At 34.1% G+C, this 12,311-nt stretch overlaps 1 protein-coding gene across 4 annotated transcripts; it reads right to left on the reverse strand.

Annotated features, from left to right (window-relative positions):
• Positions 1–1,251: 1,251 nt before the first annotated feature.
• On the reverse strand, positions 1,252–11,112 carry thpo (thrombopoietin). 4 transcript variants are annotated; one of them, XM_079875735.1, is made up of 6 exons: positions 10,872–11,105; positions 7,362–7,492; positions 6,663–6,749; positions 6,384–6,548; positions 3,405–3,498; positions 1,258–3,304 (listed from the first exon to the last, which is right to left on the reverse strand). In XM_079875735.1, exons 1-6 carry the CDS (start codon positions 11,002–11,004, stop codon positions 3,216–3,218), a joined length of 699 nt encoding a protein of 232 aa, XP_079731861.1. In that variant the 5' UTR covers positions 11,005–11,105; the 3' UTR covers positions 1,258–3,215. The 4 variants fall into 4 exon arrangements, with proteins under 4 accessions (XP_079731863.1, XP_079731861.1, XP_079731862.1 ...); XM_079875737.1 differs by having other exon boundaries at positions 1,252–3,498; positions 10,872–11,112; XM_079875736.1 differs by having other exon boundaries at positions 1,258–3,501.
• Positions 11,113–12,311: the final 1,199 nt, after the last annotated feature.

Genomic DNA, 12,311 nt, shown 5'->3' on the forward strand with positions numbered 1-12,311 from the left:
AATCCTACTGGAATGTGGAAGACTTGACTCAATGATATTATAATAGGCTATAATAATAATAATAATAATTAGATTCATTGATTGGACGCTCCAGAAAGGTTACCAAGCAACGTCAACTTAAAACAATTAATATTCATGAGTTATAAACATTCGTTTCATTTCCCCTGGTTTCACTCGCTGATTAAAGTGCGACACCAAGTGTTCATTGCGATAAGCTGCATGCTGCATACGATTTTCTCAGTCAAATGTATATTAAGCATATATTTATCCCTTTGTTAGCCTACTATCTATCATTTTTAAACCCATTAAACTCGTTTCAATGCCGTTTCCTTATGGAGTATGTGTGCAATGTAGTCACTTGGTGGCACTATAACCTATCAGACTGTTATATGGGATTGCCCTGCTCCTGCTGCAACAGCATTATAAATCCAGAATCTGAAAAGCCAGTACACAATCTTCTGGACAATTACCAGAATTTCAATGACCACTGAACTAAAATGTAATATAACTTCAGTATTAAACAAATAACTTGGTCCCACCCAAAAACAGCAATTAAAATGCTATTAATCTACATATTAATTCAGTTCCTTTTAAACTAATAAAAATGAATGCAAGCAAACAAAGTTCGCCATAGAAGCAGGCTTTCATGTTCGACACTGATTAAAGTGTTGGAGGTAAATGCCTATATATACTTGATGAAAAAGCCTTAGAGATGTAGCCCCAGCTGCTAGTGGGACAGAAGAAGAGGATGAGCAGAAGGAAAAGCAGCATGAACACAACACTGACAGATGCAGAGATGGCATTAATCAGATACGTCACTACATTAAAATCAGCACATAGATTTACAGTAACATTACCTTAGTAAAGCAAAATTTTGCTGGCCCTAAGACAGATTAAACCTTTTATATGTAGTTACGTAATTGGACGTAATTATACATTATATGGATATAATTGTATATGGATTACACATATCCTGATTACTTGCATAGTTAAAGTATTTATCTGACAAAATTATTTTGCACCAAAAAAGGCAGACTATCTACATATAGGTTTTATTATACCATGCAAAAACCAGACAGATCCAGAAAAAGCATTCATTGACTACATCATAATCAGTTATTATCATCATTTTGCTGGTTCTCTCTTAATTTTTATTATCAGTATTATTAATTCTTTCTATGACAGCCTGGACAAAAATGCATTCACACAGTCGCATTATCACAAATAAAACAATTGACTCCAAGCACAACTAAGCAATATTCTTACAAAATCTTTATTTATTTTTTTATTTTTTTATAATAATAATGTGTTTATTAAAGGTGAAAATTGCGATTTTTCTTGACCAGACATAACTTTTGGCCACTGCTGTAGATCATGAAATGCAATAAACATTACATTACACCAGGGTTTCCCAGTTTGTAAAAAAAAAAAAAAAAAAGACCTGGTGGTTTGTGAGTTAATGAAAACTTGTAACTAATGAAATCATACAAATTTGAAATTCAAATGAATAAATAATTTAAAATAAAAAACAGTCCAAATAAAAACATGTGAACAGTAAAAATAGAGATACATAATTTGTTTACCTACATGTCAATGTGACCATTAACTGGCATCAGAGAACCGTGAACATGCAAATGTGTTATTAAATTATTGAAATATCAACTTCAAATATCAGGGGGACTTCAACTGAAAAATGTAGGTCAAAGGGGGCTTGGCTGACAGAAAAGGACCTGCGTTGCATGAACAAACTTTAATAAACATGAAATCAGCAATGACATTACATGACCAAAGTCTTCCAGGTTTGAAATATTTTGTTCAGACTTCCAGATTAGTGAAGATCACTGGTTATGATGAAGACATTCAAAGCTATACATTGGCAGTGTTTAATAACTTACATGATTATTCGTCCCATACATGGTGTAATTGATTGCTTTTCTCCACAAGAATTCAGTCTGATTTAAAAAGGCTCAAAGACAACACATGATTCTTTTAGCATTTTTATATTCGTATTCAAGGTTCCTATAACAATCTGTCAGCTATATCGTATGGCACAATCAATCACAAGCTTTCCCTGATGTTCCCTCAACAGCTCATTTTATGTCTGAGACTGGAATTTTTTACATAAATTACTCATTAGGGACTCCACTTTAAACTTCTCTTGCACATCATTCGCTTTCTCATAGAATCATTGTCATCTCTAGAAGCATCTGAACCTGACCAGGGCTGCTAAATGCACATTCAACAAAATTAGCAAAAGCAGAACTTGATCCCATAATGCTACAAAAAACAAAGGCAAAGAGATTTGTTTTTCCAATCTTTTGTGTGCTGCTACTGTCCAGATGTTGAGAGGGGAAAAAACAACTGTTTTCTATTTTAATATGTAATATATTCCTGTGGTGTTAAAGCTGAATTTTGAGCATCATTACTCCAGTCTTCAGTGTCACATGATCCTTCAGAAATCATTCTAATATGCCTATTTGATAAAAACAGTTGTGCTGCTTAATATTTTTGTATAAACATGTGGTACATTTTTCAGGATTCTTTGATGAATAGTTCAAGTTCAAAAGAACAGCATTTATTTGTAATAGAAATATTTTGCAGCATTCTAATATAATATCTTTATAAAGACTTTAGATTAAATCCACTTTAGTTAACATTGCCTGCATACGTTATATAATATATAATACGTAGATATGTTCATTTAACAACTATTACATTTCAAGAGAGAAGGACATTACATATTAAAAAAAGAATATATTTAGTGCTTTAAATATGACATATTTTCACATTGTTCACTGTGTTTATTTACACTGTTTTGAGTAAATGCATCAGTGTTTCAACTGAATAAAATATTGAAATAATGGTTTGTTTGTTCACTATTTTTATACCAAATATGTTATATGCACAAATATCCCATAATTATAACTTGGAGTGTATAGATTAAGTGACCTTTCTTGTGTGTGAACTGCATTGTGTCACACATGCACTTCTTATTGACTTCAGGTTGTCTTCCATGTGCCATCACACCCTGTAGAGTCAGTTCAACTTTCATGCAGCCTATAAAATAAATAAATATAATCTGTGGTATAAAACAAAATTTAGGACTCACCAGTTTTCACTTCAGAACAGTTTGTCTGTTTTAAAAGTTCTAGTGGTTGAGCGTCAACAGGTGAGTCAGTTCAGCTATGATCCAGTAGATGGCAGAGTCTTGTAGTTTAGACGTCATGTAAATCTGTGGTCTCGGCAAAGTGCATGGCGCCCCATTGTCTTGAAGGTGGACCATTGTTAAATTGATTGGGCCTGTCTGGTCCAATTACACAAGGTTGAAAAGAGGCAGAGTTTAGACGTTAGTTTTTCAGTCTAGCACCCGTCTTCCATCTCTGAAATGAGCCACTCCAGCTTGCCTGTGAGAAGAAGCCCAAAGTTCTTCAACACCAAACCCAAATCCGTAGAGCGCTGACCCTGGCATCCCTCTACCTGGGGCCCTACTTGCTCTCCCTGCTGGATGAGACGAAGATGGACAGAAAAAGAAAATAGCGTTCAAGCTAAAAATAGTCATAGTATGTGTACAAGGGAAGAAAAGAAATGACTTTTACTGTGTGATAGAAATGAATGAGCTATACTTTGAAAGATGGTGGGTCATCATTGAGATCAATGAAAACACCCACTTTGATTCTCATAATTATGTTTTGCAAAAACATCAGAAATCAGCAAAACTGCATAGTCCCCACGGTATGTGCTTAGGAGTGGCGGTATGTATATTTTAATAGCAGGGCATGGCTGTAATGCACTTCAGAGAGCACCATGTTCCCATCCTTCTCACGGGTCAAGTATGTGTTGCTATCTCCCCTTCTTTCCTGGGGAAGGAAGGCAGAGATCACCCAGAGTCAAAGTCACCAAGATGACGTGACGGATCAACAAAGATTCCGGGAAGGCAGGATATTTTCCTTGAGAACTACATAGTCCCAGCCACATTCAAATATGGGAAAACTTCCGGTCACGTCTTTTTTAAAGGTTTTTTTTTTTTAAACAAAATGAAAGTACATCTAACAAATGTTGTAAAATTAGATTATTATTGCTATTATTAAATTATTAATTTTGAATCAGTGTCAGTCAAGTTTTAAAATGTAATATATTTTGACATTTTCACTATCATTTAACCAATATTACTGTTCTATGTTTACTGTATACAGTGCCCTCCAGAATTATTGAACCCCCTGGTAAATATGATCAAAATTGGCTGTAAAAAATAAATCTGCATCGATTATCCTTGTGATCTTTCATTCAAAAAATGTGCAAAATTCTAACCTTTCATTGAAGTAAAAGAATTGAAAGTGGGGGGAAAATCACATTATGAAATAAATGTTTTTCTCCAAAACACATTGGCCAAAATTATTGAAACCCGTTCATTAAATACTTTTTGCAATCTCCTTTTGCCAAGATACCAGCTCTGAGTCTTCTCCTATAATGCCTGATGAGTTTGGAGAATAACTGACAAGAGATCAGAGACCATTCCTCCATACAGAATCTCTCCAGATCCTTCAGATTCACAAGTTCATGTTGGTGCTTCTTCTCTTCAGTTCACTCCACTCATCAGGTCAGGGGACTGGGACGGTCATGGCAGAAGCTTCATTTTGTGCTCCACAACAAATTTTTGTTTTGATTTTGATGTTTGTTTTGGATCGTTGTCCTGATGGAAGATCCAACCACGGCCCATTATAAGATTTCTAGCAGAAGGCGTCAGGTTTTGATTTTTTATCTGTTGATATTTGATAGAATCCACAATGCCATGAATCTGAACAAGAAGTCCAGGACCTCCAGCAGAAAAATATGCCCACAACATTAAAGATCCAATGGTATATTAAATTGTACACATGGGGTACTTTTTATCCTTGTGTTCACCAAACCCATCTAGTGTGTTTGCTGCCAAAAAGCTCTGTTTTAGTCTCATCTGACCACAGAACCCTGTGTTGTTTGAAGATCCAGTCGTGTCTGACAATTAAATTTGCTGGAATTTGTTTTTGGAGGAGCGAGGAGGTTTTTTTTTAAACCCTCCCAAACAACATGTGGGGATGTAGGGGTTGTTTGATAATTTTTTTTTTAGGCTTTCTGACCCAAGACTCAACTAATCTCTGCAATTCTCCATCTGTGATCCTTGGAGAGTCTTTGGCCACTCAAACTTTCATCCTCACCGTCCATTAAGACAGTATAGACACACGTCCTTTTCCTGGCAGATTCATAACATCTTTAGTTGGTTATAACTTCTTAATTATTGCCCTGATGGTCAAAATGGGGATTTTCAATTCTTTAGCTATTGTCTTACAGCCACTTTCTAGTTTGTGATGCTCAACAATCTTTTGCTGCGCATCAGAACTGTATTCTGTGGTTTTACTCATTGTGATGGATGATTAAGGGGATTTGGCCTTTGTGTTTCCTCATATTTAAACTCCTGTGAAACAAGAAGTCATAGCTGGACAGTTTCATGTTCCTAGTCACCCTGGTGTACTAAAAAAGGTAAATATTAATGGGAATATACTTCAGAGATATTTTACTCGTAAAAAATTCTAGGGGTTTCAATAATTGTGGCCAACATGTTTTGGAGAAAAACATTTATTTCATAATGTGATTTCCCCCCACTTTCAATTCTTTTACTTCAATGAAAGGTTAGAATTTTGCACATTTTTTGAATGAAAGATCACAAGGATAATCGATGCAGATTTATTTTTTACAGCCAATTTTGATCATATTTACCAGGGGGTTCAATAATTGTGGAGGGCACTGTATATATATATATATATAACTGTATATATATATATATATATATATATTGTCAGAGTTATTGTCTTTATTAGATTGTAGAATATTTATCTTTATTTCACTTTCAATTAAATTATGTGATTTACTATATATTTTGCTGAACTTCTGTAATATTATAGCTGAACATTATATTACTAATTAATATTACTATATGAAATAATACTATATATATATATATATATATATATTACAAAAGTTTAGCATGCAGGCAAAAAAAGTAATTCACAATTAAAAAAATAGCAAATAATAGCAAAATATTATATAAAATATATTATATTATATATATATATATATATATATATGCTATTATTTAATATGTGAATTACTTTTTTTTGCTTGCATGCTGAACTTTTGTAATATTTAAATAAAAAACACATAATGATATACAGTAGGCTATATTTTTATATTTATTTATTTTTTGTAGGGTCAGATGTTGTAGTCTTGTAGTCAAAATCCCATGTGAGTGAGTTCCTCATGAGGCACACAATCTGTCTGCATGCCATTCGTCTCTGTGCCAATATCTATCTGAGCTGCAGCACAAGGTTGAACTGCAGGTCTATCCTCACCTCAATGCGGAGTAGTTTGACTACAAGCAGGTAGTTGTTGATATTGTGTTCCAAGCGCTCCAGCAGAGTGAGTCTACAGCCAGGTTGGCTGAGTGTCCTGGCAGACTGCATATCCTGCGCTAGAGTCTCCAAAGACAGCAGGATCTCAGCCCTCCACTCAAGCACCTGGAACACACACATGCAGGTGTCTCAAAGAGTGTGTGAGCGAGAGCAGCATGAGTGGGTTGATGCTGTATTGGAGGGAGTGTGTGGGAGTGGGAGCTGCATTGAACGACTCACTGATTTTCTCTCCCAGGTTGCTTTGTGAATGCCGACGCATGGTAATTGAATAGAAAAGGGTAGAGCATCTACAGCACTGCAGCTTTTCTGTAAAGGGAGTGAAAATCACAGCCTATAAAATGTCTCACCGGTGGATAGACAAGCAGAGATGTAGACGCTGAGCAGTCAGAGTGGCAAACTGTCAAACAAACAGAGTCAATAAGATAAGATAACGGATGACGCCAAGACAGAGGATGACAGCAGAGAATCATGCAAATAGGTAAACTGACAGATACCAGTCAAGTGAAGTGTAGCAAGCAAACATCTAATAAGGCTGAGCTATTAAAGCTAAAAGATATATGAATGGTAATTTGGTATTGATTCCAGCAGTTCTCTACCAACATAAAAAAACACAAATAAATGGTGGTGGCTTGAGGAATTCAATTGAATTTATATAACCTGATTCAATTGAAGGTTATTTGGGTAAAATTTGATTTTAGCGCACAACTCATTTTGGATTGGAAAGTCAGTCCAAGTCCGTTCACCAATGAATATCTTCTCACTCCTTGTGCCTAAATTTGAATGGTTCCACTGTCCTTGTAACATTATCTCTTACCTATGAGTTACTATGGTGTAAGATTGTCAACAGATAAACATCCTAAGAAACACAAATTGAAGTGAAAGAACGATTTAAATATGGAGTACATGCCACAGTCTTACCATTTCCTCTTGGAAGTCCGTCACCTTGTTCAACATTCTTCTGGCATCGCTGTCACACACAAAGTCAATTGGTCTAGTGTGAACGTGAGACAGTTCAGAGGCAACCATGCTGAAGACCACTACCAGAACTCCTACAAGACAACCAATCCAATGAGAAAGCATCTGTTTGTATTATGTAACTCTTGGGACTATAACATTGAATTACATTAGTACATCCATTAAGTCACAAATTTGCAATATTCAATGTTACTTTACATTAATAAACATTATTACATTATAAATGTCTTAAATCAGAAGGTAATAGTAACATGAAACAACTCTCTGGAATACTCAATTCTGATCAAATAGTTTTTATAACAACAGTGCATGCCAACTTTTTTACCGGCCTTGGATTTGTAAGTATTTTTGCCTATAAGGATTTTTAAGATTTATTAAGCCATGAGCCAAAGCAACCCTCAACAAGTTGAATCATAACATTACAAACTTTGATTAAAGCAAAAAAGTTATTGAGAATCAGACAAAAAGACAAAAAGGGTAAAAATGTGTTCTTAACGGCTTTAATGAGGAAAAGAACTACAATCTCATGAAGCATTGCAAATAAAATAGAATTAAAAAAATCAACAATAGAACTATTGTTTTAAAGAAGTTGATTTTATAGGCTAGCTTATATAGAAAATATGCAGAATACGCATACTAATAATTAAGTAGTTTGAGAGCATAGGGAAACAAACAATCATACTAATCTTACCATATATTTCTATAACCGGAATTATAAGAGTAGTATGGCAATATGGTTCTGAATTAATCTACGTTGCAGAGCTTTAGCGGTTCTGTTGGCGGAATTTCCTTGTTCAATTATCTAATTGGTCAAGATTTTTATTCAGAAACATGGGTAATGTATTTTTCACTAGGAATTTTGTTGTTAAACAGAATTATTTAAAAATAAAAATTAAGTATGCGGGCTGATAGCCTCAACAAAAGCATATAGCATAAATTAACAACCTCATAGCTTAGTAAGCCCTTTAAAGGCCCCCTAAAATCAAAATTGTAGTTTTTTAGCTTTTAGTATGAATTTGTATGTATTTGTATGAATATGTTAGGCTTACGGTTATGAATAAGCTGGTGTGTTCCAAACCAATGACAAAATTTGCATTTAGGAGATATAAGCATTCAAAACGTACAGTCCCTCACTTCTGCTAAAATGGGTCACGGATTGTTATGACGTCATCACATCTTCTGTCCAATCAAATGCTCTCTAGGATGTAAAGTGTCCCGCCCCTATGCTATAAACACCACCTGGCCAAAGCGACCATCGTTGATAAATAATTGTTAAATGACATGAACTTCACTCCAGTAGGCTACAGTAGGTGGCGGTATGCAATCTAAAAGTTGTTTGCAATCCGCCATTAAATAAGAGAAGAAGAAGAAGAAAACCATATTATCAGATAGTAAGTGTGAGCTTAGTCATCAAGTGTCATGCCATTTAAATGAATGGAACTTTTTTTTATGTAAGCAAACGTCAAGAATAATTTGTAACCTTTGTCCAATTTCGATCTCGTCACAGCTCCCTGAAAACTATCAACAAAACGGATAACATCTGCTTTTCTTACTTTTGTCAGATATATTAATGACAGAGAAAACAAGCTGTTCACAGTCCATTTTGAGAATGAATAGCGATAGTAGCGGGCGGCGGCGCGACCGGAAGTATCACTACCCTACTTCCGGTCTCGGTCGCCATTTTGTGAAATAGGCCTATCACGCCGAGGTTGCTGTCTTCTCACTGCAAGATAGAATAGTCAATTGGCGCCATTTTGCGATTCAATACGGCCGACAAGAAAAAAAGTCCTCGAGGGAGAGGACATTATTTATTTTATGTATGGGATAATAAACCCTTAAACAGATTGCTATGAAGCCTGAAAAAAAAAGAGTCGAAAACGAAAACATCGGAGATGGTAAGAGATGAATGACAGAACATAAAATAGAGAAGTTACGCTGTAGCTAAATATGCTACAATAAATAAAGTGTTCATCTTGTTGCAACATTTTCTCTATAATGGACTATTTTAGTGCAGCTTTTAAGATAATCTACAAATAAGATAAATCAAATTGGCTATTTTATGACCATGTATATTTGCCTAGCCATGCAAGATAATTCAAACAGCTGGTCATTTAAGTAAAATAACGCCCATTTGTATGCACATTGTCCTTTACACACACACACACACACACACACACACACACACACACACACACACACACACACACACACACACACACACACACACACACACACACACGCATATATATATATATATATATATATATATATATACATGCGTGTGTGTGTGTGTGTGTGTGTGTATATATATATATATATATATATATATGTATATATATATATATACAGCTCACCAAGGCTGCATTTATTTGATAAAAAACAATAAAAAATAAAAAATAGACTGTTTTCTATTTTAATATATTTTATACTGTAATTTATTCCTGTGTTGTCAAAGCTGTATTTTCAGCAACATTACTCCAGTCTTCAGTGTCACATGATCCTTCAGAAATCATTCTAATATGATGATTTGATGCTCAAGAAACATTCATTATTATTATCAATGTTGAAAACAGTTCACAAAACAGTGTACAATTTTTTTTCAAAATTCCTTGATGAATAGAAAGTTCAAAAGAACAGCATTTATTTAAAATAGAATATTTTCTAACATTATAAATGTCTTTACTGTAACTTTTGATCAGTTTAACTCATCCTTGATGAATAAAAGTATTGATTTATTTTATTTATTTCCCCCAAAAATAAAATTAAAATTCTTACTGACCCCAAACTTGTGAACGGTAGTGTTTAATGTTACAGAAGCTTTAGATTTCAGATAAATGCTGTTCTTTTGAACTTTCTATTCATCATAGCATCATAAAATAAAAATGTAAATAACTGTTTTCAACATTGATAATAATCATAAATGTTTCTTGAGCATCAAATCATCATATTAGAATGATTTCTGAAGGATCATGTGACACTGAAGACTGGAGTAATGAAGCTGTAAATTCAGCTTTGATCACAGGAATAAATTACACTTTACTGTATATTCACATAGAAAACAGCTGTTTTAAATTGGAATAATATTTCACAATATTACTGTTTTTGTTTGTAATTTTAATCAAATAAATGCAGCCTTGGTGAGCAGAAGATACTTCTTTTAAAAACATTAAAAATCTTACTGACCCCAAACTTTTGAACGGTAGTGTATATAGCCTACTGCACATGAACTGCCAATCAGTTAGGCTAGCTATATAAAGTTTTTATTAATGACTTTACTCAAAACTAAATAAAATAAAATTACTCAAAACTAAATTAAAAAAAAGATCAGCATTTTCAAAATAACTTCGAAAAGGTTAGTAGGCTACATGTTTTACAGAGAGAGTGACTTTAGAAGTGTTAGCACAGCACTGCATTGATCAGTCCGGTACAATGAAGACATTCATGCAAACTTACTACTTAAATCCATGCCCTGCGACCACATCTTCAGTCGCGTTGCTTTCCATTGGAGAGTGTCTTTTCTGAAGAAGTAATGCAAAAACGTCCACCGAGATATGTGTGTCTCCACTACCTTCCCAATCATGTGCATCGCCCCCACACTTTCTGACTTTTTCTAAATATTCCTTTCCCGGCTGGGACGCTTTTTATCTTGTCTTTGAACATGCCCTGATGTCCTTTCAGTGAGTCACAGTACACTGAAGCCAAGATAAAAGTGAGGCTAACCCTGAGTTTGTAGGGGATACTTATGCAATTCTAAATAAATAAACAAGTAACAAGGGTTTTAGAGAGAGAGAGAAAAGGTAGGCTGAACAAACATAAAGAGCCCACATATTTTAGTTCAGGTTAATATTTTATTATGTGATCAACCAACCTGCTTTTAGTGGATTGCCATATTCAGTAGACATACTTTTGTATGTATTCTTCCGATTAGTTATTCTCTTTTTTTATTGAAGATCACAGGGGATACATGTATCACAAAAAGACAGGATAAGAAACTACTTATTTATTCTTACATATGCAGACTTCATATTTTACTCAATATATTTGTATTTATTCTTCATTTCTTGTTCTATCAAATATTTCTATTTTATTGAATGTAAAATCCATTGTACTTGTGCATATGGCAGGAAAGTAGTCTACTTCCTGTATGAACATAAGCCATATACGCCGGCCATACATTCAAAAATTCAACCCACAAAACTGAAAATTAAGTATAAGTCTGCCTTTTTGTAAGTAAAATTTTGTAAGCTACCAAAGTCACAACCCATATTGATATACCACATTTAATGTGCTACTGATATCAGGTAATACAATAAAAATATACTAATCAAGAGTATTTTATGTAATCAATTACAGTTTTTCCTCAATTCTCAAATTAAACTTTTTTTTCTCAAAACAATAAGTTCAGATCTCTGAACAAATTAGTTTCTTGTTCACATCAGATTTAAAGTTCTCATTGATTTGAGCAACTGAGAATTTTCAGTTTACAATGTAACAATGTTTTTTTTTTTGCAAAAACTACAGTATTGACTGTATTGACACATATTTTTGTGTGTACTACAGTATTGACTTTTCCCAGTCAATTTTTACCTACTGTCTGAATCTGTATTTAAAATCCTCAGTGTGATATACAGACAAAACGGACATTCTTGTATAGTATAGAAATCAGTTGGTGTCAACAAAAAAAGTAGGCTATAGAAAAAACATGAAATTTATATAGCAAATATTTCCATGCTAAAAATACATTTTATTGACACAATAAGGTTTTGAAGCATGGATTCAATGTTTCGGGTGAGTACCGGGTAACTACATTTTGCAGACATGCAAGAGTTCTAATGTCCCAGCAAACAGTTGAGACATTTACACTTACAGTTGAATGAATGTTAAGACCGTTTC

Source organism: Squalius cephalus (assembly GCF_949319135.1).
Source record: "Squalius cephalus genome assembly, chromosome: 7".
Lineage (NCBI taxonomy): Eukaryota > Metazoa > Chordata > Actinopteri > Cypriniformes > Leuciscidae > Squalius > Squalius cephalus.